Here is a 27,300-nt window from a genome sequence, read left to right as displayed (position 1 = left end):
GTGTTTAGCAGTGCTTTGAGAAAACAGTATTGTAGTTAAAGCATATCTTCATACAGAGAAAAATGAGTTTGACTTTTTTAGTTTCTAATGTAGAAATCAAGTATATGGGCACATTCTGGGACTACGTTTGAGTTCAAGCCTTCTTTAACACATCATAAAACTAGTAAAGATGGACATTGAAAATGGTTTTCCTTTGCAACTTTTCTTTGAAATTTTATGGAGACAAAAATATATTTCAATATAGAAATAGCTTTATTTGATTCTTCAGCAAACACAATGTTGCAGGTAAGGATTAGATAGATTTTTGTGCCTTATTTTAAACCTGCTGGAACCTTGTAGGAAGGAAATCTTAACTCAAACATAGGAACTTTGCTCCGATTTGGAGAGACTGAAGAATTGAAACGTGAAAGGATTACAGTTGAAGCGCTTATCTCAGATAGGTTCTGTGTCACAGGGTACTGATGAGAGCAGAGCTGTGGTTGGTGATCTATTACACATAGTGCTACCTCTTAAAAACAACAACCCTGTTCCTTCCGAAGTTCAGCAAAACACTTTATTCCCCAAGGCTTATCTGTATTTGCTATCTTAATTATTTAGAAGAGTGACTTAGAATAATCTAGTTAGCATAGATTGATCTGTGTTACTGAGCTGTATATGATCATTTCTTGCATTTGACATTGCTGTGTTTTGCTGCTAGTCCAGAACAGCTAAAACCCCTGTATGTGCTGGAGCAGCCCAGCAGTAGTAAGCACCTGCTGTCAGTTACTGCCGTGAGCTCCCTCAGGGCAAAACAACAGCCATTTGTGTCATCTTGTGTTTTTACACCTACAAAGTTTTGAGTAATGGGATTTTGGGAAATGCCTCATTTGGAGAGGTGTAATGCTTCATCTTAAATTGATTAATGGTCTGAATGCCTGAATCCAAAGTCTTATATAACAGGAGAGCAGTTATTTTATGCCTAGACACAGAGAGATGGGTATTTGTTGTTTTTTGGTGTTTTTTAACAGGAGTTTAAGAGTACAAGTATTACCAATATGGAAAACGCACTTTTCCTAGTAAGTGAATCTGCAGTGGGAAGCAGTGGTTGTTCTGTGATGATCAGTTATGCGTAGAGCTGTGTGGCTCTGTGAATAATCACCTGGATTCATGTGGAACTGGTGAATTGCAAAGTGAAATCTTCTCAAACTCTCCCTTTTAGTTTTGGGCTTCCCCCCCAACCCTGGACATTTCTTCTCAAACAGGTGTCTTCTCTTTCAGGATATTTTAAATACTGTCATAAAGCACTGCCCGCCTTGGTTTTTCTTCCTGGGCTTACCTGGCTTCACGATGCTGATTGGAGACTTCATCTCAGCGGCAGCCAGGGTGCTGAGCACAGACCTGCTGGAGGTGAGTATGCCACTGCCTGCCCCTGTGTGTGTGCTAACGAGGTTCCCATGGCTCTGCTCTAACAGGTGGTGACTCATTAGTGCAACACCAAACGGGGCTCTTGGGGTGGATACCATGGCAGCTGATGTGTGAAATTGTGGGATAAGGTGACATGCTAGGATTGCAAAGGTGTTTCATCAAAAGGCCAAAGTGTGAGAAATCATATCCTGGCTAATACTGCAGCACGCCTCAGTGCTAAAAGCAGGACTTGGATTTCAGAATCTCATTAGCTTCTTTTTTGCTGGGCAAATATTGAAAATATGGAACTCCTCTGGTAATGCAGAGTTTCTTACTAAATATCAGAACTAATAGAAATGGGGCTCTTAAAGAGTAAATTAGTGAAGGAGAAGTTAAAAGGCAACTCAGTGATAGGATGCTGTAATAAGGGTAAAGGTCTGGGAAAGCAGGCAAGCTTTGTTGTACATGAAACACCAGTTCAAGGGAGACTGTTCTGTCCCTTTTGGCCAAGTGCTTTTCCTGCTGCTCTGAACGTTTGTGCGGCAGAGCAGGCAGCCTTGCACAGGGACACAGCCCTCTCCTATTCCAGCAGACTGACATGCTGAGCCTAGGAACCCTTTTTCCATTGTCCCTCAAGAATTTTACAGCCCTTCGTTTTCTGACACACATCACTTCTAAAAAACTGATCAGCCCAATCATTGATCCAAAGCTTAAATTGCTAATAAGAAATAAAACTCCACTTTCCTTGGAAAAAAACAAACTAGCAAACACCATCTTCCGTTTCTCCTGCAAGCATAAAACTTACTGTTTGTTGTATTTTCAACATTACACAAGATGACATAGCAGTAGTTAATGCCTTTATAGCCCATGCCATGTTGCTTTTTATGGTTTTATTGGAAGTAGGAATCTCTTCATGCATTTCTGTCATGTATACAGTCAGTTTGAGTGCATTGCTCTGTTCTTTTTTCACATGATCAGTTAATAGTAGTGCTGGATTAGTGCTAAAACTCTCAGTTTTTCTTTAGGTTGTTCTGTATTTTTTATTGACACCAAGTTGCTGATAGTTGGGCTGTGTAATGACAGAGGAGAGAGTAAAAATCTAGAATATGCTTAGGAGTGGGCCCGGGTCCCTGCTGGAAGAGAATCTTGGCCTCAAAAATTTCAGAGCAGCACTGCAGCAAAAAGCAGAGGCAAATGCCTGTAAGTCACTGCTTTAATGTTGCTCTTGTTGTGGTTGTAAAGGAAAAGCCACCAGGACGTTCCTCAGGGCACTTTCGGAGTTGCATTGTGAATACAGCCCATTTTATGAAGAAACACTTTTTGCTTACTTTTTCTTCGTTAGGCTCCCCGCTCAGAAGCTCACACCATCCTTGGTTCTCTAGTTTGCTTTCCAAATATCTATCAAGAAATCCCTCTCTTGCGGCCCATTTCAGAAGCAGGAGATATCATCGCGGGAACATCAGACGTGAAGGTAGACTCACGTTTTCTTAGTACATCCTTACAGAACCTAACATTTTTGCTACATAGTCACTTCATTTTTACCATGCACTTTTTGTTTAAAAAAAGAAAGCCCTCCTTCTCCTCAAAATCCCATAACTGCACCCATTATATGTACTTATTTGATAAGCATTGCTTTGCTTAAGATGCACTATGAAATTAGCACAGCTTAGATACTGCAAATTACATTTTATTTTCAAGGAGAGTGACCTGGCTATGATCAAATGCCATGTTTTCTAGCCAGATGCCTGTCAGGTCAATTCATTAAATGATGTTGGTGGTATTATTTAAAGTGTCCGTTCATTGCATCTGTGTACGTTAGCTTGTCCTGTAAGAGATGTGGGTTGTGCATAAGGGGAGATATTTTTTTGCCTTATTAGTATTATAGTAAAAAGTTAAGAACATTCCACTATTTGACAGACCATCAACTTAAGTGAATGGTTGTTCCCTGAGAATTAATTGTTTTGCTGGATGGAAAGCTTTGTAATTTAATGACCTTCACAGCAGTACTCTTTGTAGGGAAGAATGAACACACACTATCCCATAAAGACCTGACAGAGGTGACCTGGACCATCAGTTGCAGGTGAAACCTGTCCAAACGGTTGCTCTCACACAGAGCAATCTTACTCTCCAGATTTTAGAGGTGTCTTTTCTGTACTAAAAAATACACTGAATTTTTCAAAACATGGCTTGCTTAAACACTATATGTTATCTAGTGATCATCACTCATGATTAGTGAATACCCATCAACTCTGAAAACAAATTGATTTCCATCTCACTGGCTTTTCATGATTTTAAGTCCACTAGATTTATCTGCAAGGGCCTGTATATTTGAGTAAGTATTTCTCCTGTGACAAAAAAGAATTGGCATTTAGTAAAAATGCTTTAACAAAGGACTGAGAATTAAAGTTATTTCACTTGTAACTGTCTAAAAATTCAACAACTCTAAAGTGGGTATCTGCAAAATATGCTTATTCTAATTTATTTTATTATTTTAGTGCTACCTCATAAATATTTTATTGAAGAACGCTACAGAGGAGCCAAGTGAAGCTGCAAGGTAAAATATGGAGGAAAAGGAAAATTGGGAAGTCCTTCTTGCTACTGATTTTCTGGTGTTGTACAGCTGAGTTGTTACTACTGTCTTGTGGTTTGACCCTGTTTGGATGAGTTATGTTAGTCCTATTGAGATGAGGTTCACTGCACGCCATGAAGATGTTGACCTGTTGCGTGACGTGAGAGAGGGAAAAGAGAGATGAAGTCTTTGTGCATGTCTTTCTTTCTTTTTCTTTCTTTTTTTTTTTCCTCTTTTTTCTAAATATTCTTCTAAAACTTCTGACACGTTTTCTTTTTTAAAAGGTGCATAGCCATTTGTGGCCTTGGAGTTTGGATATGTGAAGAGCTAACACAGTGCACAAACCACCCCCAAGTGAAGGAGGCCATCAATGTCATAGGTGTGACGCTGAAGGTATTACTATGACAGTCTCTGTAATCAGTAAACACTGTGTAAAAGAATTACTTTAATTTCTTTGCAATAGTTGCTGGTTATATGGAACACAACCTGCTGGTTTGTTTTTTCATTGCTTAAGGCACTGAGAGGATGCTGCTTAACTCAGGACTTTCTGCATGGTGGTAGTGAGATGCTTTGGCCATCTTCAAAACTGTTTCCCAGTTCTAAACTCTGTTGCCTGTCATTAGGAGCTCATTATGTTCAGTAAGCACAGTTTAGATCCTTATGGCTCCTGTGAAGTTGTTCATAGTTCTTGAGTGTTGCCAAGGTGGCATCCTATACAAAAGTGAAAATATTTGCAAAACTAGATTATGATTATGTACCTAAAGATCTTTCCCACAACAGACCTAATTACATAGGTCATGTCAGGCCTGCTGTTTCTGAGTGCTGACAGTGGAATTTCACAACATTAACATTTTTTCTCATTGTATAGATGCAAAATAATTTTAAATGTAGAAATACTGAATGCATTTTATTGTATCTGCATATTTTATTTGGCTTTTAATAATATTTTCTTTTCTTCCAGTTTTCTAATAAACTGGTGGCTCAGGTAGCCTGTGATGTTCTTCAGCTGCTGGTTTCTTACTGGCAAAAGCTTCAGAAGTATGAACCCTCTCTGTCCAGAAAAATTACTGAAGTACGTCAATTTCTTTTAAATGTTTGTCTTAATTCCTTACTTGAGTTGCTGTGACTTTATTTTAACTCTTTCTTCTACAATTATTGTTAGGAGATGTACCTGCTGTATTCCTAGAGCCAGTGTGCTTCTCTCATTTGTAGTGATTTGTATCCAAAATGCTCAGGAAAACTTTTTGTTTCACTTGGACATTGATTTTCCAGGGCAGTTAGAATTTAACCTTTTTGTATCCTGTTCAAATTAAGTTCATGCTCTCTGTTCACAGTGAAAGAAGTTAAATGCCTTTCTGGAATTTTGTTTCTTTTAACATAGATCCTTGTGGCCACCATTGCATTTCTTTTGCCGAGTGCTGAATACTCCTCTGTGGAAGCAGATAAAAAGGTTTGTAACTATGGAGAGCAGTTTCCATTCTTTTTTTGTGCTGTTTGCCATAGTTATTAAATTAAGCCATTTTCATATAATTCGTATTTTAAAATACCAAACTCCTACCTTTAAGTTTGGGTGAATTTAATAGAATATACCTAAATACTGTGTTACATGGTTTTGTTTAGTTTATAGTTTCACTGCTGCTCTGCTTGTTGGACTGGTGTATGGCATTACCCATGAAAATGCTATTGGAGCCAGTGTCTGCTGGTGTTCTTGAAGATCAACATGCATCCAAAGCTCCTTTACTGGACTATATTTACAGAGTGAGTATGAGGACTCAACATGATTTATTGTGTCTAGATGTTTAAAGATGCTTTTCACAGATTCTGTTAGGCACAGAAGTTTTATTAGTAAGCTGTAGAATTCTTGTGGTGTGGGCAGAAGCCATATAGATGAGAAGTTAAGAATGCAAAATGTCAAGATTATAAGATCAAAGATGTAAAATAGAGGATGGTAAAGAGAGAAAGGTAAAATGCTTAAAACAATGAGCCATAGCATAAATATTTGAATTATTTGAAATGGGCTGCTGAAATAAAAAAGAAGGTCTGAAGTGAGCTGTTAAAGTACAAAATACAAGGAGTGTTATTTTAAAAATGCTGCATTTGGACATAGGTGTTTTTTCTAACATGCCCTGGCTTTCACAATGTAGAAATTACGGTGGGTGACTCCACATTGAATGTGTTTAAGTGGGTACTGTAATTTATACTTTATTACTCCTTCAGTGTCCTTGTTGCCTGCTTGCAGGTTCTGCACTGCTGTGTGAATGGCTCCAGCACGTATACCCAGCAAAGCCATTACGTGCTCAGCCTGGCAGATCTCTCCTCTAGTGATTACGACCCGTTTTTGCCACTGGGAAATGTCAAGAGCTCTGAGCCAGCCCAGTGCCACTCTTCCACGGATCTGGGCAACTTGCTTACTGTGGCTGAGGGTAAGCATGGAGCACGTGCTCGTTGGAGCACAATTGATTTATGAAATAACTGATGTATTTGCCTGTGCTGAGGGGAACATCTTGGCATCCAGAAAGTCCCTTCCTGCTTCATACATACAACAAACTTGACCACCATGCTGCTGAAGATCAATAAGCACTGGTTGTTGGTTGCATCTATCTCTCTCTTGCTATGGTGGCTGTGGGAATACAGGCGGTAAGGGGAAACATCTTGATGTGCCAAATGAAACTGTGGTGACAGCAGATGTTGTGCAATCAGGGTGCAGAACTTCCAGTGTGCTGTAGGGACCTGGATGTCACAGTAAGCTAAATGTCAAAGGTAAAATAAAAATATGTGACAGGTAGAATTTATTGGAAAGTGATTGTAAATAGCTTCTTGAACAGGAAGGATTAGGAGGACAACTAAGGCAAGCTTCTGAAATATGACAGAAATTTTTAGATGTTATTTTTTATTTGTCCCTTGCTGCTCTTATTCACCTATTGTCTTTTCATTGATCATTTTAGAAAAGAGGAGGAGAAATTTGGAATTGATACCTTTAACAGCACGGATGGTTATGACTCACTTGGTGAATCACCTGAGCCACTACCCTCTCAGCGGAGGCCCTGCCATTCTCCACAGTCTCCTTAGCGAGAACCATGACAACTCCTATGTGGAGTCCTCGGAGCTGTCCTCAGAGGTCTTCCGGAGTCCCAACCTGCAGCTCTTTGTGTTTAATGACAGTACTCTGATATCTTACCTCCAAATCCCTGCAGAGAAGAAGACAGACACTGAGCCAGCAGCAGCCCCCTCGAATGTGAGGGTAATTGTCAGAGACATCTCAGGGAAGTACTCGTGGGATGGCAGGATATTGTATGGACCTTTGGAGGGCTGCCTCCCACGGCAGAGTGCAGCGAATGCATTTGTGTTCTCAGGCAACCCTGAGCACCACCTCATTTCCCAGAAAGATGTGGCTCAGGTGGAAGAAGGAGAAGACGCTCTCGACCAGTTGCTGGAAAAGATCGGTAACACCAGTCCCGAGTGCCTTTTCCATCCGCAGCGGAAGCTGAATGAGCCATCACCCCCACCCTTTGGTATGAGCTGTGACCAAGAGAGTGCCATCACTGAAGCCCTGATGAGGCAGAGCGCCCAGGAAAGAGAGTATATATTTAAGTGCAGCTCAGACTCCAGTATGAAGGTGGCCTGTCAAGAAGAACCACGTCCTGCTGAACCTCAAGCGTCCTTTTATTTCTGTCGGCTGTTGCTAAATGACTTGGGAATGAACTCCTGGGATAGAAGGTAGGAAGACAGAATTCAGAACATGTTTATGGTACTCTTACTCGTCTCACTTCTATCCCCAAATCTGTGCACACCTAAGAAAGCAAGAATTAGATAGTTGAGTGGTAGCCAGAGCATACATTTGAACTGTTCTGGATACCTGCTTCAGTGATTATTTTATACAGATGTATGTTAATTCTGTATAATAATAATCTAAAATATAATTTGAATCATGCTACTTTGATTCCCTTCTTTTAGGTATTTGAGTGAGTAAATACTGTGTACTCTGTGGCATTTCCCCTCAAATATTTTTTTTAATATATTTATAGAAAAAGCTTTCATCTTCTTAAGAAAAATTCAAAACTACTGAGAGAACTGAAAAATCTGGATTCCCGCCAATGGTAGGTAATATTTTACTAAACACACTATGGATAGGGTTAGTGTTTCCAAAGAAGGAATGAGTATGTCACCAAAACTTCCTTAAAATTATGGGTGCTAACAATACAAGCATTTGTATGAAAAATTGATCGTTTCTAGAGGGTTCTGGAGCCTGAATGGACAACCTATTTTCACTGGCACTGTACACATAGAATTAAAAATCAGTAGCAATTAGTAAGACACAGCAACCGATTTCCTGTTTTCTTTATTCTGGGAGAGGAGGGAAGAAGTTCCAAAATGTTATGTGACCTTGGCTTAGCTTGCACAAAGGACTAGTTTCTGCAGGATGATCCCAGTGTCAAGCGCAGTGTTTTAAGGTCCAATCTCCATGCATCTATTCTACAGCCAGGTAGTGGTAGAATAGAGTTTTGAATAGTAGGTTTTATTTTTCATTACTTGACATCTAGCTATTCAAGTAAGTTCTGCAGCATTGCAGAGTTCTGATTTTCTTATATCCCAACAATTTTCCTCTCAGCTTGTTTTCAAATAAGCCAACAGTCACTGTTAGCCTTGTAAAACTCAACCCAGGATCTAGATGTCAATGTTTTTTCTTTCTCATCATCAGCCCATAATTAAAATTCCGTGGGTCAAGTGCTGCTTCCATTTAATACCTATGCAACGGTGCTGTCTCTGGAAGGTTGCAGAGATGTAAGCAATTAGCTTTGTCATTGGAACTTGCTCCTCAGTGTCTTTTCTGATACACACAAGAAGCAGACTCAGCTCTCTGAGCTGTGGTGTCTCGGCAGTGTGGTCATGGGGAAAAAAATACTGGTGAAAATACATTTCTGCAACTGCAATTGAGTAATATATTTCTGTGCATAAAATAAACTTTTGAGTGCAGGTGATCTAAAAAAAAAATGTTGAGCTAAAACTTCTTTAACTTTCATTTCTTTTTATATCTATTTATAGCCGTGAAACCCACAAGATTGCAGTGTTTTACATTGCAGAAGGACAAGAGGACAAGTGTTCAATACTTTCCAATGAAAGGGGAAGCCAGGCCTATGAAGATTTTGTTGCTGGACTGGGCTGGGAGGTAATAGCTATAAGTTTAGGCAAGCTGACATTGGAAAATAAATCACTTATATCACTGTGTATTTTTTAATTCTCAAAGATAAATTGTAATGCACACAAATATTTAGCAGTACTTAAGATACGACCTTTTTAGCAGAATGCTGTAAATCCACATGTGACTTCTGGGTGAACCCATCCTTCCTGTTTGTAATGGACAGGTGGTGCTGCAGTGGGCATTTCTGCTTGTGCATCATTAAGAGCTATAGCATAATTTTACCTTAATTTTAGTTCCTTTTAGTTCTCCATGGGATCAGAGCACATACCCAAATACAAGACTGCTTTATGAAGGACAAAAACGTTTGGGTTTAGTTTGCATTGCTGAAATGGTGTGCCTGTAACCTAAATGACATTTACATTTATGTTTTTTGGATATAGAGACTAGCTGTGTTTCATGTTTGAGGATTTAAGGGATACAAGGTCTACAGGGAGAGGTAGGATAGTCAGGCTGATGTAGCTGGGAAAACAAGCTTTTGGACACAGGCTGGTCTACAGAGTGCCACTTCTTCTGACTAATCTTCTAGAATAATTTCTTCTAAGTTTTTTCTTTTTGTACAAATCTTCAATTTCTTTTGCAGTTTTTGTGGTAGTTTAGAAGTTCTCTGCACTTATTTATTGCTGGCAGTGTGTGCTTTGAGAGGGCACAGCCCTTAGAGCAGCCACACTGGACAGAATGCTTTTGCTTCCTTGCTGTTCTTTGCTGGAGGGGAAGGTAAAAGAGCCATATAGATAATGACTCTGTGCCTTGTTAGAGATGTTTGCTTATAGTAGATGTCAAATACAAAAATGGGAAACAGCCAGATCTAATGCACAGATCACAAACCTATAGGGGAGGACTTCTTTTTCTCTGGGATGACTGAAGACTTCTAGAGTGGTGAATTCACCAAGTCTTGAAATATAAATAAATATTGATTATTCAACAGCCTTTTCAAATTTATTCTAATGATGACTTTCAATCAACCAGGTTGATCTTTCAACACATGGTGGGTTCATGGGCGGCCTGCAGCGCAATGGCAGCACAGGACTGACAGCGCCCTATTATGCTACCTCTACTGTGGAAATCATTTTTCATGTGTCCACAAGAATGCCATCAGATTCAGACGATTCACTGACCAAAAAGGTAAATTATTTGCTGTGTATTTAAAAATGTTGTCTGTAGTCTTCAAGTGCTTAAAGTTTAAACTCAAAACAGATTGTGCTGACTGGTGCTAGCAGGCCATCTTTGCTGTGCCACATGGTGCTCTGCAGCTAGATTATCTGAATTAAATGGCATCTAAATTCTGGATTCTGAAACACAATTAACATTTCCATGGTAGCCTCAAATACCACCATTAGTAATAATATTAGCAATAATTTCATTTGTGTGTTGTCTGCCTGCCAAAACTGTTGTAGTTTGGTAGAACAAAACAACCAAGTGCAGCATAATAAAACCTTACAGATGAATTGTCCAGCATGTAACAGAAAAGAAGTGAAAGAGAAATGACAAGCATAGTCCCAGAAGCAGCCATCTGATATTTAAAGCCATTATCCAGATATTCACAATTCTGACAAACAGACTCTGCTTCAAAGATGGGTGGCCAGAACCGAGGAAAAAATGTTGTTGGTATCAGTACTTAGTAATTTGTCTTTTCTAAGAAGGAGTGATTTGAGATTATGGTGCTTGCCAGCTGCTGCTTAGAGTCAAAGAAGATTCTAGGTGCATACCAAATCTTTGCCTTTTTAATTAGGACTGGCAGCTTGTCCTGCATAGGTTGTAGATATGCATTTGTAATGCTGCTACAGCTATCCAGTCTACCATGTGATACTATTGTGCTTTGAAAATTATCTATAAATATGTCACTGGGTGATTGTATTTGTTGTCCATTTCGTTTCAGAATAACATGCTTTTCCTTGAAATAAAAAGGTGGAATTTCTGATTACTGGTCCTGAAAAATTGCCCAGCATTTAATCGTAAAGCAAGAGCGTTTCTAGTCTTTCTTTTTTATTGTGATATTGGTCATTCAAAAAAAAAAAAAAGTCAAAAAAATTACATGTTTCTCTTTATGTACGCAACTCATATTAGTGGATGTACATGACTATGGAAAAAAATGTAACCTGAGTACTTTAGAGTAGAGAGGCAGGGTTGTGGTAGGCACTAAGAGGCTGGACAGTCTCTATCACTTTACCAAGGTAGGACTGTCTGTGTTTTTATTGTTCCTGGCCCCAGTATTTATCCAGCTGCTAGTTAAAAACTCCAGTGATGAATGCTTTACGGTTTCCCTAGGCAACATATTCCTATGTTCCACTTTTTGTACCATCAGAAAACTTCCTGTAGCCTGTACTCTGCTTCAGCTTAAGCCCATTTATTCTTACCCGATTCCACAGGGATATGGAGAATAGATTATTTTGCAGCCAGACTTAGTCATGTTTGAGAACAGCTACCATGTCTTTCCCGGTCTTATTCTTCCTACACAAATTTTGGTCATGTAGTCTCTTTCCTTTTAAGTCATAGCTCCTGGTCGTTATGGAAGCAAAGCAAAGGCAGTGAAATATCCTCTAACTTTTGAGTAATACATCACCTGTGAGGAGAGAACACAGTCTGAAGAGCTACCACAGGAGGAAAAATGGGTTTTAATTGCAGTCAATTCTACTGATTCTGCTGATTCCCATCCACATTAGGGATTAACACAGACATCGAGGGAGTCTGGTTATTCTCTTTAATTGTCTTCCTTATGTTTGCTTTAGGAGAATTTCTTCTTTGCATGAAACAAAAAGCAAAAGCATGTAGTAGTTGCTGGTCTCCAACTCTTGAAGAGCTAGGAAACAAGGCCAGCTCCAGTATGTATTATCTACAGAAAATACCACACAGTAATTGATTTAAGACTTAAAAAAAACCCCTTAAATCTGCTGTAGGAATGGAACCCTGCAGGGATCAAACTGTGTATTCCTGTAAAGAAGGACAAAGCTCTGAGCAACCTCATGGACCTTGGGAGCTGGCCCCACTGTAAGTGGTGGGTTGGACCAGATGACTTCCAGAGGTCTCTTTTAACATGCAATCTTCCATGGTTCTGTGCTTCTGCACAGAACAGGTTCATGTAATTTGTCACAGCTCTTTCGTATGCAAGCCTGTATTTCTGTGCAAATTAGCACAGACTTCTTAACAAATTTTACAAAACTGCAGCTCATAGTGGAGGCGAGATGCATTTCAGAAGCACTGTAAAATTCCTGGAAGATTGATAGTCCTCTAACACTGGAAACCAGTGTTTGGAGCATGAGCGTATATCCAAACCATTCCTAAATATTTAACATCCTGCAAGAACTCTTGCAACTCTAAATGTGTCAAATGCTTGAAATTTCACTTGTGAACCTTAGCTGTGGAGGCCGCGTACTGAAATACATAAAGGCAAGTACCTTGATGCTTTAGCAACAAAATTCCTCAGTCCACAGCAGTCCTATGTTGATTTTGGCAGCCTTTGCAGGTGCAGACCAGAACTGGCATGTGTGCTTGAAGAGAAAAACACGTGTCTGCCTGCAATTCACTCTAAATGAGAGGAAATGTATTTATTTCCCCACCTGTCAATATTGCGCTAGTGAGTTCTGCAATACCTGGTGAACAGAGTCGTAACCAAATGTTCCACCACTCGTCTGGTCATGGCAGCCCTCAAGTCATCACAGGTACTTCAGTGCTTCCTCTTGCTCACTGAACAGTCAGTGCATGCTGGGCTGGGGTCCTCACCTCAGATTACTGGGGCAGCATGCCCAGGTTAAAGAGATTATTTGGGGTTTATGACTTCTTTCTGTTAATGCTTTTGTCATAGCAGTGTGTGAGGAGAAGGCAGATTGTAGTGTTGTCATTCAGTACCTGCTCCATCTCAATGTTTGCTCCGAGAGAACTCTCTCTGGTGACAGAGGACAGTATTACTGAGGAGAAAATTTTATTGTGTTGCCGATCAGGATGCAATGGGGGCCACAAGTTTTTTTCTTGTCTTCTCCCTGCTTCCATCAGATAAGGATGCATGGATACCATCTGGGATCTAAGGCCCCCTGTCTCTGAGATCTTTATCATTTCTGTGGCAACTTCTGTACTTATTTTGCCTCCGGACAGGCAGAAAGGATTCAATACCAGTCAGTGTGTTTGGCTCACAAGATCCAGAGCAGAACAGAAGGTCTTACCACCTGCTGGACAAGGAAGCAGTACAGGAGGCCATAAATTCTGTGGGCTGGGGAATTAAGCAGATGCAGTAATTTTACTTAAATATGTGATTATGGTTCTTTGTATTTCACTGAACACAAAAGGATAAATTAATTTCTGGTATAAATCCACAAGAATAAGTGAGCTTCCACTGGGGATGAACTTGGCCCCGTGTTCTTATGCAGTATAGCTGTAATTTGCAGTTTGTATTCCTTTATTTGAAGTATATCCTGACAAATTATATTGCTCATTTGGGGGGGGGGGGGATTGAGAAGAAAAGCAAAAACTCTCCAAATATCTCTCTGCCATGAAAGAAACTGTTTCTAGTGGAATAATAAAAATTCAGCTGATATCCTTTGCCGCGTTAGGGTTCAGCATCATCGGTTCTAAACTTTTTATCTGGCTGTCTTGTGACAAAAATGAAAATCAATCATAGTAACAGCATCCTTCCATCCCCTGTCTTGTTCTGCCTAAATTGCACCTAACGGCTTAAAAATGAGCTGCAGAATTTTTAAGTGATTTATTCCGTCTTCTCCATTGTCATAGCAGAACTTTTTCAATTCAGAAATCTCGTTGCAACCCCATTCTGAACTCTTGCTCCTTCGCTGAAGAAATTTGTTAGCTAGAGCTAGATTAGATTTTTAGCAGCTAATCTAACTGCTGTAGGGGTTTGCAAAGTGGGGACAGAGCTGTGCTATTGGATTTGTCCAATTCATTTGACTCCAGGACTATAATTGCACTTATGTCTTACAAGGCTTTTATAGCCTAGGGCTGGCGAGCAGCAGAAAAACAAATTGGCAGTGATACAGTAAGAGTGAAAGGGAATGAAAGGCACACATTATCAGTCTCCAGGCAGCGCTGTTCTGGCAGGAAGTTTCTTGGTTAATTTACAAATAAAACTTAGATTTTAGGATGGGTACACTGTCAGCCAGACAATGGGGATGTCAGCCCCCACTGTTACTTAGCAAAAGTAGCAGCCCTGCCTCCTCACAAGCAGGAATTCTTCAGCCCAACAGACGACTGCTCTCTGGAGCCAGCTGGCTGGGTAATGCAATTAGCAGGGAAAGGAGGTCAGGCCAGGAGGTGTGGGCCGGGGCCGGCGGCCGCAGCGCCCGGCAGCCAGCACGACCTGCCCCAGCGCTGGGATGGCAGCGCCCAGGATGGCAGCGCCCGACCCGGCTCCCCGTGCCCAACCCGGCTCCCTGCCGTCCGAGGCCCGGGGAACTCACAGAGGTGTGATCAGCCACAGCCTGGTTCATGTCAGGAGCTACACGCTGACCCCGCTGCCAGGTGCTGAGAGCTCGACCTAGCCCAGACGTCCAGCCCTGGCTGTGGCTGAGCGTGTGTGGCCGAGTGTTTTGGTCACGTTAGTGAATTTGTTTTTACGTGCAGGCGGAAAATTCATGCACTGCCAGCTCGCTTGGGGAGAGAAGCAATTGCAATTTTGAGATGTGCATTTGTAGAGAGATCTTTCAAGTCAGCAATAAACCAAAAAATCTGACTAGCTGTGGTTGAGCTAGTCTGTTGTTTGCTTTTGCTTTTTAATGCATCTCTTCTTTCCTGGCTGCTGGGGAATTTTTAAGTGTAGTTTTTTTTGTGGTGGTTTTTTTTTTTTCCTAAAATTGCTTGGACAGTACAGCATGGGGATCAGGCTCCAAATGCATCATTTGTGTTGCTTTGGACCTTTGACCAAAACTTCCTTATGTCCTTCAAGGTACGGAGTCTACCCCACAGCTGATACTTTGAATGAGCAATACAGGAAAATAGCAGCTGGTTTGTTGTCACCAATAAAATGATGATCATGTTTTTAATCAATGAAGTTATCTTTCAAGAACAAATATTTTGTATTAATACCAATTTTATATTTGTAACATTATACCTTTACAAATGCAGTTACTAAGGATGTATGACTTCAAAGCATTGACAGGTAGTAACTCCAGCTTTACAATTAGTTACTAGCATGAGATGAGGATTGTAGCAAAAGGAGTGATTTATTACCACACCATGTTTGCAAGATTCTGAGCTCATCGCCATCACTTCCTGTCTCAAACAAGCCCAGCAAGCCTTGGTTGATCTAACTTCTCTGTGTTTTACTGAGTTTTGTTGTCTTGGATGCGATATAAGTGCAAAATGTTTTGGGATTCTTTAGTATGAAAAATACTTGATTATTATCAAGATAGATCCTTGTGATTGAGAAAGGATTTCTTAAGCAGTATTTGGACATATTTTGGTTACTGTTTTTGTAGTGATATGTGGGTTTTATCACTTCAGAAGCAGTAGTAGGCAAGGCAGTATGGAGGCTTCACGCTTTGTTTTTGCAGAAAGAGGAGCTGTGTTCAGTTTGAATTACCCCATGCAACTGCGCAATTGCATCACCTTATTACAGGATTCTGTTTCCATATTTATTTGTTGGGCTTTTTCAAGCAGAGGTTGCTAAATACTACCATTGTGGGCTTTCTCTGTGCCGCAAAGCTAGTGCCAGAGCTCTCTCTAGTATCAGGGTGCGCTGGGATCAGCCTGATAAATTGTGGGCACTGCTGACAAATACGTCGCCGTTGGGCTGCTCTGAATACAGCTGCTGTGAGCTGGGTCCTTCCCTTGCTCAGCTTGCAAAGAAAATTACAGCTCAGCTTCGCCTGGGTGCAAAACAGCTTTGCCAAACACTTGGATCCTGACTATGTGTAACCTGTTGTGCACAAAGCCTTGTAGCCAGACAGATTTTTTGGTTTTTAAGACTAAGCTTTACATCTGGCTTTTAATCGCTTTTAATCACTTTTAAGGTGAGCTAGCTGCATCTGTTCACAGAAAGTGAAATCAGGGCTTTGTCGTACATGGGAATTACTGCTTAGTTTTTTTGGTGTGTGTCAGTCTGCACTGTGATATTATCAACATAAGTATTTTCTTAGATGGTGCTTTATTTTTACTGAGCAATTAAGAAAATATAAGAGAGCTCACAGAAATCAGGATGACCACAAGAACAGTAATTTGGACTGATTGTTTTTCATGTTAAAAGCTCTAGTAATAGTATTGTTGATGTTTCCATTTTTTTATAAGGCACAAATTATGTGTATGTTCTTCAAGCAGAACTGAAAATGTTGTATTTGTAGGTGTAAATAAAACCTAACTCTGTCTTCTGTTTCATTTAGAATAAATGGCGAATCTGAGTCACTCTATGAACTTAGCTTTATTTTACTTTAAGCAAAGTTCATAATTTTAGCTTTTTGATTCTCATAAGGTATTATGTTTTTGCCATGTTCTCTCACAACTAGGGTACAGTTTGCTACTCTATGTAGGAGTGAAAGTTTCCACTTCTAAAAGTGGTTCCGAAGAGGGGAAATTCAGGGGTACAACACAGGCTGATACAAGGCATGTGGAGATTATTCAGTTGTTATTTACCAATGAAAATCACTACCTCCCTTCCACACCTCCCCCCCCCCCCTTTTTTTTTTTTTTTAATTTCCTATTTTTCTCCACATGGAGACAGTCAAGAAGGCAGAGCTAGGTTTTGGCTTCTTTGTTAGCTCTGTTGTGCACATTGTTCCAGGGGCTAGCACGAAATTGGGCAGGGCGGGGGGAGGGCAGGATGTCTTTTAAGCTTTAAGTGGGACTTAAATTCTCTTTACACTTTGGGCTGACATTCTGCATGTGGATTAAATTTTAACTTTAAAGCTTACAGTTGAAACTATTGTGCGTAGCTTGTACATGATTGCCAGATACTTTTTGCCATCTGTTAGATCACCTCCAGTTCCTCCAGTAACAAAGCAAACACACAGGCTTTCAGATACATTTGGTATATGGCACATTTAGATTTTATCCATATTTTTATGCAACCCTGCTCCACATAAAAAGGTAATTCCTGCAGTATTTCCTGTTCTTCTTTAATTCATGTTGTCCATATATTTTGCTCACATTTGCGAAGAAAAGTCCTCTCCAGACAGAGTCAGCAAGGAGATATGTGTAATACAATAAATTTAGTAATAGTGGTTCATGATGGGAAGTTTCTTGACAGGCGTCAAGGTGTTTGTTTCTGTCACAGCTACCTTATTTTAGCTGGAATATGATGTTCTGTTGGCTACTGTTTGGTTCTAGTAACTCAGATTTCCATTTTAAATTGTTGTAGGTAACGTACATTTACATATCATGCTAATGGCTAGTTCGATAATTACTTAATTAAGGCTTCAGACAACAATGCATTCTGAACAATGCAAATTATTTAGCTGATCTTCTCATGAGCAACTGGAGAAAAACAATATTTTAACTTTTTCTGTAATGAAATATTTCTACTATTGAGCATTGTAATTCAATTTGTAAGCCATGACCCCTCATAAACTGTTGTTATCACTCTGATTAATAAAGAGCCAATTTGCTCTTGCAGCTTCGTCACTTGGGAAATGATGAGGTTCACATCGTCTGGTCTGAACACACCAGGAACTACCGCCGAGGCATTATACCCACAGATTTTGGAGATGTTTTAATTGTTATTTATCCAATGAAGAATCACATGTTTTTCATAGAGATAATGAAGAAACCAGAGGTAGGTTTTGACTGCTTTGTTGGACCTATCCTATGTGTTATGCAGGTGACCACAATTTTGTTGCTTAAATAAAGCTCAGTGGTTTAGAGTTCAGGGCTGTTTTTCCAGCAAATATGAAACATAGTCTGTCTGAGTTTGAAAGTATGCTGAGCATTAAGCTTTTACTTTAAAACTAGAATTATTACTAGCAATTGAAATGGCTACTAATTAATTCTGTATTCGTGCTTAGCGCTTAGAGAAATGTTTCAGAATTCTCAGCCCATAGGAGTTACTGTACAAAGAACAATGTTTAAAATAATTGTGAGTTTCTAGTGTCAGGCAATAAAAGCAAAATAACAGAGATTTAAGTGCCTAATTTGCTACTAATTCACCCCATACGGCTTGGTCACTGTTGTACATATGGTACTGTGCATAACCTCACATGTTTTTGAGACCATCCTCGTAATCTGACTCAGTGGGATAATGTAGGCATTGAATATCCTTAAATCAAACAAAGTATTTGAGGCTTAGTATTTTCTGTTTCGAGCATTGTTATGCAACCACATTTGAGACATTTTTTGGAAATAACAGATACATGTCATTTGCAAAATGTCAGGGTCATGTGTATGTGCATCTGTACATAGGTATAAAAAAATGCTACTTTAATAAATGCTTGTCTCGTACATTATGGATGCAAAACTGTGTATGAAATACACTTTATGAAAGTAACTGGTGTGATAAATACCATTTGCCTTATATGAGGGACAATATTTGTCCCAGAGAATAACCAGCTGTGGAAAAACGCATACATCAGATAACCTGTCTACCAACTGTATACAAAATTTTTGAGTTGTGAATGCAGAGCTATTATACATTAACAAGCAGTGGTTTGCCAGCAGACATTTCAAACTTGAAATTTTTTTATAAATTGAAATAGTAGGGCTTTTTTTCCTACACTTGATTTTGAGTTCTGTAGTTTACTTCTTGGGAATTTTAGCTTTTAATGTTCCATCAGGAGAATCAGATCTTCGTGTTACGAACGTGCTTGAAAATTCTGTGAGCCAATCGAGAAAAGCTATGTCATCTTACATATTAGTCAAAAATACCCAACGGGCAGAAAGAATAATAGCTAACTGGAAATTTAGTGTTATCCCTACATTTAAAGTACAAACCATTACAATGTAATAAAATTAATCCAGACATTTCCAGGGCAAGTGTGGCTGACCTTTTGTTCACCAGCTACTGACCCCAGGGTGAATGAAAGAGGCTTGCAGAGAGAAATGTCTGTTGTTTGGCTTCAGTCCCTGGTATTTAAATTGCATTCCCTAATCAAATGAAAAGGCTGTCCTCTCTATCAGGTTACAGAATCCATGGCAACATTTGGCCTTTTATATACATAATGTTAGCCTTTTTGTTTGCATCTAAGCAGAGACACCTGGAGCAATGTTAACATTAACCGATTTAGCATTAATAGCTTCATTATATAAGAATTTCTGATCAGATAGCTGTTACTTTTGTTATATTGCTTCAGCTTGTATTGTTTTCATTTTTTATCTCCCTGCTTGGCAACCGGGCAATGATTTGCAAATTTTTTTTGTCTTGATTAATTAAGCAATATAATTATCAGGAACCGTGATGCAGTCTTTGCTCGACAAAGCTTCTGAGGGAAGACAATAGTAAGTCTGTTAGTGTGAATGCATTCCACGCGTCACAGATGCATGAGGATATTCTGAACAATGAGACGAAAAGCTGCCTGCAAAAGAGGACAAAGAATGCCAGGCAGACTCTACACACTGCACATACCGCCAGGGACATACTGTGGGTTCCCTGGGACACAGATGCCTCGTTAGATTGCAGCTAGTCATCAGAGATTAATTCTCAGCCATTTGGTACAATAATTTACCCATTCCCCACTCTTAACTAGCGGTGCTTGCTATAGAGGGGAAGTCTTTGTGCTCAAAAGGTTTATTTAACCTTGCCTACTTTTACTGCGTGCAACAGAAATAATTATTTTTTTCTTGGAAATTGTAATGAAGCAGGTGTTGGCAATGAGCTGAATATTAATTTTTTTTTTTCATGGATAACTTGCACTGACATTTGGAATACTCAAGGAAGGGGTTATTTCTCTTCGCTCTTTTTTTTTTTTTTTAAATTGATTCCTAGCAAATCATATTCTGTGATTTTTTATTTTTTTTTGTAGCCATTCACAACATTGTTTTCCTGAAGGGTATTTAATACCAACTGTCAGAAAGGTACTGAGCAGGCAGCCTGTCCCTGCACATTCGGTTGATCTCGCCCCTCATTTGGGCAGAGCCCCCTGTACAGATGGAAGCTGACGATATGCAAGTTCCATTGACTTTAATGACCCTCAGCGTGGCTGGGGGATCTGCTCGGGAATTAATAATTCCCAGCTTTGTGTCCAGGCAGGCATACAGGCCAGTCCAGCCGTGTGCTCCTGGGCTGACCACAGGCTCTGAGCCGGCAGGCAGGGCTGGCCGTGCTGGCGGCTGCTGTGTGGCGCGGCTGGGAAGCTGGGAGCCACAGTGGGGAAACCTTTTGCCTGGGTCTGGTTCCACGTGGGTTACACTTGTTTTCCTTTGGTAATGTAAAATCACTTGCTCTCACACAAAGTCACTCCCATTCTCTACATTATTTTCTTTTTCCATCTGCCAGTGTGTGCCAGCTTTGGGCTGTGGAAGACATGCACTTCTTGACAAAATATGTGCCTAGGACACAGTCCTTGAAATAATCCGTTTGATTATTTGAAACATGCTTGGAAAAAGCCTGTTTCCCAGTTTCATGGAAGTGACACTGAGGAGCACCCACTGCACTCAGATCTCTGCACTGTGGGGACACAGTTCAGGGATGTTAGGGAAGGCTCTCAGGATTTAGGGTCTAGCTTGAATTAGCCTACCTGTCTGTTTGAAAGAAATTTTATAGTACAGAAAAGTGTGATTTGAGTATGACTATTAAGCTTTCAGAAAAAAGCTATTGAACTTTCTGTTTTAAAATGTCAGACAGATTGCAGATATTTTTTATAAACTTGCTAGGGTCCTCACTGAAAGATTTTTTTAAATCTGAGCATATATATATGTCTACGTATTTATATACATTCACAACTAAGGTGTATAAAATAGGCACACTTTGTCTATATTTTAATTATAGAAATTCTGTAATACTGTGTTAAAATTCCCTAGGCTCCAGGTGGTTTTGAAACAGCAAAACAAAGTCCTCTAAGCAAAAATGGCTTGTCAAAAAGCCTGAGGTTGAATTTCCCATTACAGTAGCATATATGTGATAATCTGACTCTAAAGATCTGGTGTTTTTTAAGTTGGTATCTTTCTAATACTAGTATGTAGTTCTCCTTATTTGTACTTGCTTGAAAGTATAGTTTTAAATTTTTTTCTCCTTTTGTCAGTACTTGTAAAAAGAGTATCTGTTAAAAAATTTGTTATTTTTTAAAGAGGAACAACTTAATGCTCTAGAACATTATCCCTTTGGTGGCATAGATTTTCTGCATGTCACCTTTCTTTCCAGCTGCCTGGATAGTAATAGCAGCATTAAAAAAAAAAAGCTAAAACCACTATGGAAACATGTTACACTAATCTGTTTTTTGGGGGCGGGTAATTATTTTAAGTAAAGGAATGACAAAATAACTGTGTGAAAAGACAGCTGTCATTTGCAGATGTTATATTAAAACCAAATTTCTTCTGTAATTCATTGCCACTTCTAATTAGAGGAATTCCCTAGATACAGGGGATTTATATTATTCCCTTTGTCCATTTATTGAATGACTGTCACAGTCACCCACAAGCAGTTGCAGAAGAATAATAGAGGGTATTTATTTATGTGATAAGCCTCTGTACAGATGGAAAAAATCCATAGCTTAAATATTGATAATTGCTGCTAGCTTCTGTTCAGGGTTTGGTTGAGTTGGGTTTTTGTGGGGTTTTTTTCATTTTGAGTTTGTGAAAGGGAAATGAGTTTGACTACTTGTGAATACAAAAAAAGTATTATATATTTACACATTAAAATTTTCTGGGTTTGACATGGCAAAGTCATGTAATGGGTATGCAATTCTGGACATTTTTCACTGCTATAAAGTGTCTCTTTTACCTAGTGTAGCCTTTATCTGAAAAGCCACATGTCACCAATGGACATTACAGGGTGGTTTCCTCTGGAGGTAGCTCTGAAGGAACCTCGTTATCTTGGATCAGCTCTTTTTTTTGAATTTTTTTTTTTTCCCTTCCCTTTGGTGAAGTCCATGGAAGGAGTTTATAGAGGATTACTGAAACAAATACTTCTTTGCAAAATCTCCTGTCAGTGTAGGATTCACCCAGTGAACTGGGGTCTCCTGTTGTGATGCAAGACAAAAACCACCTCTTAATACTGACTCAAAAGGGAATATTGATTTAAAATTAATAGAATAATTTTGTTCATGTGCATAACAAACTCACTTGAATATTCTGTGAAATGTGCTTATACACGTAAAGTGTAGAAATGGCAATTATGGAAGACTTACAAACTTAACTGGATAATAAAACTGGAAGTTTCAGCATGCAAAATAATATGGTCATACCGTTTTATGGAAAAATAATGTACTGGTCTTCCATAGTGGGTCTGATGTTTTATTTCCAAACATCAGTGATATAATAGAAGAGCTAGGATGTGGTACTAGCAAGGATCCCACCCGATGGATTGTGCTGGCCTGGCTGGTCATGGCCGTTCGTTTTGTTGTTGCGCTGCTCTACTTGGGAGAGTCTGTGCTGTGATCCAGAGACGACACCTAGAGCATGTTATGGCTTGTAATGTAACCAGATAACTTCCCTCTCTTGAGCGGGCAGGGCGAAACTTGCCTCCTCTTGCCTCCCTTGAGCAGCAGGAGCCTTGCTGTGAAAATCCCATGGGAGCTGGGCATGCTGTTTCTGCTGGTAATTCTGGAATTTGCTCCTGCTCTCCACACTAACTTTTGGGCTTCTGTTGGCTTGGCTCTACATGCTCTGTCTTTATTTTGGGTTCCACAGGTGCCATTTTTTGGTCCTCTCTTTGATGGAGCAATCGTGACTGCAAAGCTGCTGCCAAGCCTCATATGTGCCACGTGCATCAATGCCAGCAGAGCCGTCAAGTCGCTCATCCCACTCTACCAGAGCTTGTATCCTTTCCTCCTGCTGGGGCAGGGCTCCCCTTGGTAGGGTTCTTGCTTCTGAAGTGTTCTTCTGTGGAGAGGTAAGCTGCAGTGGAAATCTTTCCTCTTTGATATTACTGTAAAAGGTAAAAGCTTTCTTTGCATCAAGCTCAATGTTTCCAGTCAGTCACACTCAGTTGCCCACTGGTTCCGTTAAAATAAGACCGTAACATCACAAGAGTGTTCTCACCAGCAGCTTCAGACAGTCTCACTGCTGTTGAGCTTGGACTTGACACTGATGCTTTGAACTGTAAGTAATGATAATACTTAATTTTCTTTCACGCTAACCAAAGTTATCTGTGGTGTGTATTAGGCTTCTACACAGACCTCTGTGGTATTGTTATGATTTAAAAAAAAATAGTCCAATTGTCTTTACTTGGACTTACTGCATTAATAAGATAGATGGGATTTGGCATCAGATAGGGATGTTTCACTTCCCGAACTCTGGTTTCATTCCAGCCATGTCTGTATTTGGGCACTTTCAGAACATATTTTTTAACACTTGCTGGAAGATAACTAGATGGTTGGCTTATCTGTGACAGAAATTGTAGCATAGACTTTTATTCTTGTGTGATGTAAAGACTAACAGCATTGTAACTGATTTTCACTTATTCTAGGATTTTCTTATAATGCCATGGTTATCCTATAGACATTTTACAGCTCATCTTGTTAATCATGTAACTTATCTCAGGACCAACACTCACTGCACTTTATTTTCTTTGGGGAGCTTTTCATTTGAGCACTTTCTAACCATATGACTTTGAGAAAGAGTTTGTAAATGACAGGTTTTGATCTTTGAAAGAACATTGATTAACTAATTTGAGACATATTTTTTAAACACAACATGCTGCTGGTTTGGTTGTGTTTTTTGTTTTGTTTTTTGTTGTTTTTTTTTAAAAGCTAAATCTGATCCAGCATACTTCAAAAAAGTTGCCAGAAATTAAAAAGTAGCAGAGTGGTTAAATAAATTTGTGTGTTATTGATTTCATTTGCGTACTCGTTTTGAAACAGAGACGGTTGCACGTAAGCAGCAGAACGCAGTACATCAGCTACAACACCTAACAGATGATTCAAAACTTGCCAAGTTTTCCACTTTTGTTTCATGAGAGAAATCTAGCTAATTACTAAAATTCTTCTATGCAGAATGTAGCTTAATCCATCTGCTTGCACAGTCAGTGCACAATATTCAAATAGCAGTGTAGTAAAATGAACATGAGTAGCAGAGGTTACAAGAACGAAGAGATCACATTGCCTCTTTCTGCTGTCCCACTACTTCGCTCCCATGCAGAGTTCTCTGATTCCTGATCCTGCTCATCTTTTGGCTTTCAGCTTTTTGTGAGCAAACGGCACTCACCAGCCTGCTGTGCTCCTGCTTTCCAGCAGGGTCTCTCTGGGTCTCTCCTTGTCCCCAGGGAAACATGAGCAGCACAAATATGATCGCACATGCCGCTTCTCAGCATATGTTTGAGCTCTAGCTGAAACAGCATCTGTCCCTGGGTTCTTTTCTTCCCTTCTTGTGCCTGCTTTTGCACCAACGATATCTGTAGTGAATCAACTGCCACTTGTCTGTTTGATAAATGAAAGTGGATTGAGAAACTGCTGAAACTGGACAAAGATAATACGGGGGGAAGATCGCTTCAGGATGATACTGGAGTGGGACAGAAAGCTATCTGTAACTTGTACTGTAGTTAATGTAACACTTTGAGATACACTAAAATTCTGAATGAGCCAGAAATGGGACTGTATAGATGTGTAAAAGTGGTATTTGGACCTGTCCAATGCAGCAAAACTGAAGGGTGCTCAGACAGTGAGCAGCTTTGCTTCGGTGTTTCCTGCAAGGAGAAGAGGGGAAAGCAGAGATAGCGATTTGAAACAGTGAATGAAAGAGCTGCATAACCCTGTCAGACTGGAGATGAGAGTAACCCAAAGGTGAAATAACTCAAAAAATGTCAATAGAAATTTCAATTCATAACCTTGCTGTTGGGGTGAGTGCAGGAAAGCTGCGTAAGGCAGAGCTGACGAGCGCTCTGCCACACTGCTGTCCTTGAATCGAGTGTGGTTAGAAACAGACTGAACGCTTCTCCTGGTGTCAACGGCAGTAAGGCACCAAGCCTGTGGTGCAGTGTTGGAGCAGCAGCAGGGAGTGCCATCCCATCCCTGCTGGGCCCCGCTCCGGGCAGATCAGAGCCCGGTCCCGGTGGGGCAGGAGCTGCGGTGGGGCAGGAGTTGCGGTGGGGCAGGAGTTGCGGTGCCGCGCTGCTGGCGCGGGGTCGCGTGCCGGGGCGCCGGGGCAGCCTCTTGCCGGCAGTGACAGCTGAAGGCACTTGTTGGAAAGTCTGTAAACTCCGGTTACAGCTGCACTTGTCAGGGGCTGTAAGGGAAGTGTAATCAGCCACAGAGATTAATTTGCATCTCAATTAGGCAAGAGTCAGGAGGAAGCATAGGGTCTGTTGCTGGAAGGTTGTGGAAGAAATCTCCTCAGGCACAAAAGGCTCCCAAGTCTCGGTGCTCCAGCGAGTGGAGGACAATATCCGAGTCCGGTTTCCATGGGGACCAGGCGCAGAGCCGCAGGAGAATCTCGCTGTGCGCTGTAATCGCTTGGTCATGATGACACAAATTCCACTGTCGTACCCAAATACATTTTTCTCTTGGAAATCTCTTTGAAAATGAGGAAGGTAACTGTGACGGACCACATCAGATTTTTATTTTTTTAATTATTTTTGTAATGCTTATGTAACTGTTGCTGCTTGAAGGAATTAGGGCAAGAGAAATATAAATTAAAAATAATGATATTTAAACTTCAATTTAAAGCCATTCTGGCTGCAAGTTCTTGTATACATCAAATTGCGTGCAATGGCATTGGCACAGGAGCAAAGCCAAGGCACTTAATGCATAGCTCAGTTGCCTTACAAACAGTTAAAACTCAGTTGTCTCTGTAGCTGCTGCAATGTTTACATGGTCACGGATGATTGTACATTAGTATATGTTCAAACTAACAGTTTTTTCAGGCGTGCATTCATTCTTGGTGCAGTGAAGCATTGAGACTGAGCGGCTGCAGACCGTACTAATTGGTGCTCTCACCATCCTTAAGTAACTGTTGAGTGCGAGGTAATGTGTTTCAGCAGCCTACCAGTCTGCTTTTTCAGGCAATGATTTTTATTTTAAACATGCCTGTATATTTTTATAGGAATAGTAAACAATAAGGTGGCTTAAATTGTATAAGAACAAAGAAGAATAATATTTAAACTTACTAAAATCGCTGTGTAAAAATGTATATATTTATGCATGCTTTTTATTTGAAAGCATGAAAACCACCTTATGTGCTGGGGAAAGGAAAGAACAACTAATCTCTCAGGCAAATAATTATGTATTAAAACTAAAGTTCCTCTTAATTAAACCAAATTAAATCAGTGGTTGCTAATTGCCAGTATTTAAGAGTTACATGAGTCTGTAAGCAGGATGCCTTAGGAGTTACAAACAGGGATGAAAACCAGTGCGTTCCTAATTTGGTGCTTTGGTAATTGTAATTGGGTTGAGCAGGACCTCCACCTAAAAAGGGTCTGTTCTGGTCCTGTTAATATTGAGTATTTCAATAAATGGTAGGGGTGATGATACAAAGCTGCGTCTTTGTGCTCTCTTCCAGCTTACATTAAATTAGTTATATGTTGGAAAAGGACTTTTGAACATCTATACATTTGGAAGACCCAGGCATCCTAAGCTGCAGTAGTGCACATCTTTGGGAGCTGGTCTTATCTGTAAAGTTAAGTCTGATTTACAGCTGCTGTTTAAGGTGAGAGTTTTTCAGCTCAGGTGCTAGTAAACCCCCAAATATGAAAATATGACAAAGTCTGAAGGTATCAGGCACTTTGGCCAGTCCATAATTTATTGTCGGTGTCCCAAAAGACTTTGGGATTTGGGGACAGTGATGTCTGAGCAAAAAGCTCCCACTTGGAATGCCTAGGGAAACGCAGTACCTTGCTGCCATGTAATGCATCTGTGCATCAGACACTGAAAGTTTCTGTGCACTAGAACAAACACAACAGAGCACAGGGAGGATGCATGTGCTTTAGGTAATATCTGAGCACTGGATGTCACCATTTCCCTGCGATCCTGTTTGTGGGCCAAGAGAAAATAACAGCCTTTACTTTGGAGAAGTAATTTGATACACGAATAACTCTTAAAGTATTATTCACTGTAATGAATATGATATGCCTACTAACTATACCAGATAAGTAGTTCAGCAGGACAAAATCAAAAGACTGTCTAACTATGTAAAA

The 27,300-nt window shown here is 40.1% G+C and overlaps 1 protein-coding gene across 6 annotated transcripts in view; it reads left to right on the top strand.

Moving 5' to 3' along the window:
- RALGAPA2 (Ral GTPase activating protein catalytic subunit alpha 2) overlaps window positions 1-27,300 on the top strand; it is a 129,325-nt gene that overhangs the window by 60,836 nt on the left and 41,189 nt on the right. For all 6 annotated transcript variants that reach the window (XR_007888979.1, XM_051614317.1, XM_051614315.1 and 3 more), the window contains 14 exons: window positions 1,258-1,386; window positions 2,726-2,854; window positions 3,879-3,937; window positions 4,237-4,345; window positions 4,914-5,024; window positions 5,334-5,402; window positions 5,573-5,710; window positions 6,192-6,375; window positions 6,898-7,669; window positions 7,978-8,049; window positions 8,996-9,119; window positions 10,119-10,274; window positions 17,701-17,859; window positions 22,863-22,990. Coding sequence is in view for 5 of the 6 variants with exons in the window: in XM_051614317.1 (XP_051470277.1) it covers window positions 1,258-1,386; window positions 2,726-2,854; window positions 3,879-3,937; window positions 4,237-4,345; window positions 4,914-5,024; window positions 5,334-5,402; window positions 5,573-5,710; window positions 6,192-6,375; window positions 6,898-7,669; window positions 7,978-8,049; window positions 8,996-9,119; window positions 10,119-10,274; window positions 17,701-17,859; window positions 22,863-22,990 (2,339 nt within the window). In the remaining variant the exon portion in view is untranslated. The remainder of the gene's footprint in view (window positions 1-1,257; window positions 1,387-2,725; window positions 2,855-3,878; window positions 3,938-4,236; window positions 4,346-4,913; window positions 5,025-5,333; window positions 5,403-5,572; window positions 5,711-6,191; window positions 6,376-6,897; window positions 7,670-7,977; window positions 8,050-8,995; window positions 9,120-10,118; window positions 10,275-17,700; window positions 17,860-22,862; window positions 22,991-27,300) is intronic.

Source organism: Apus apus, chromosome 3 (assembly GCF_020740795.1).
Source record: "Apus apus isolate bApuApu2 chromosome 3, bApuApu2.pri.cur, whole genome shotgun sequence".
In the NCBI taxonomy this organism is placed as follows: domain Eukaryota; kingdom Metazoa; phylum Chordata; class Aves; order Apodiformes; family Apodidae; genus Apus; species Apus apus.
Note: the sequence above shows the minus strand (reverse complement) of the source record. Positions and strands in the feature narration are given on the sequence as shown.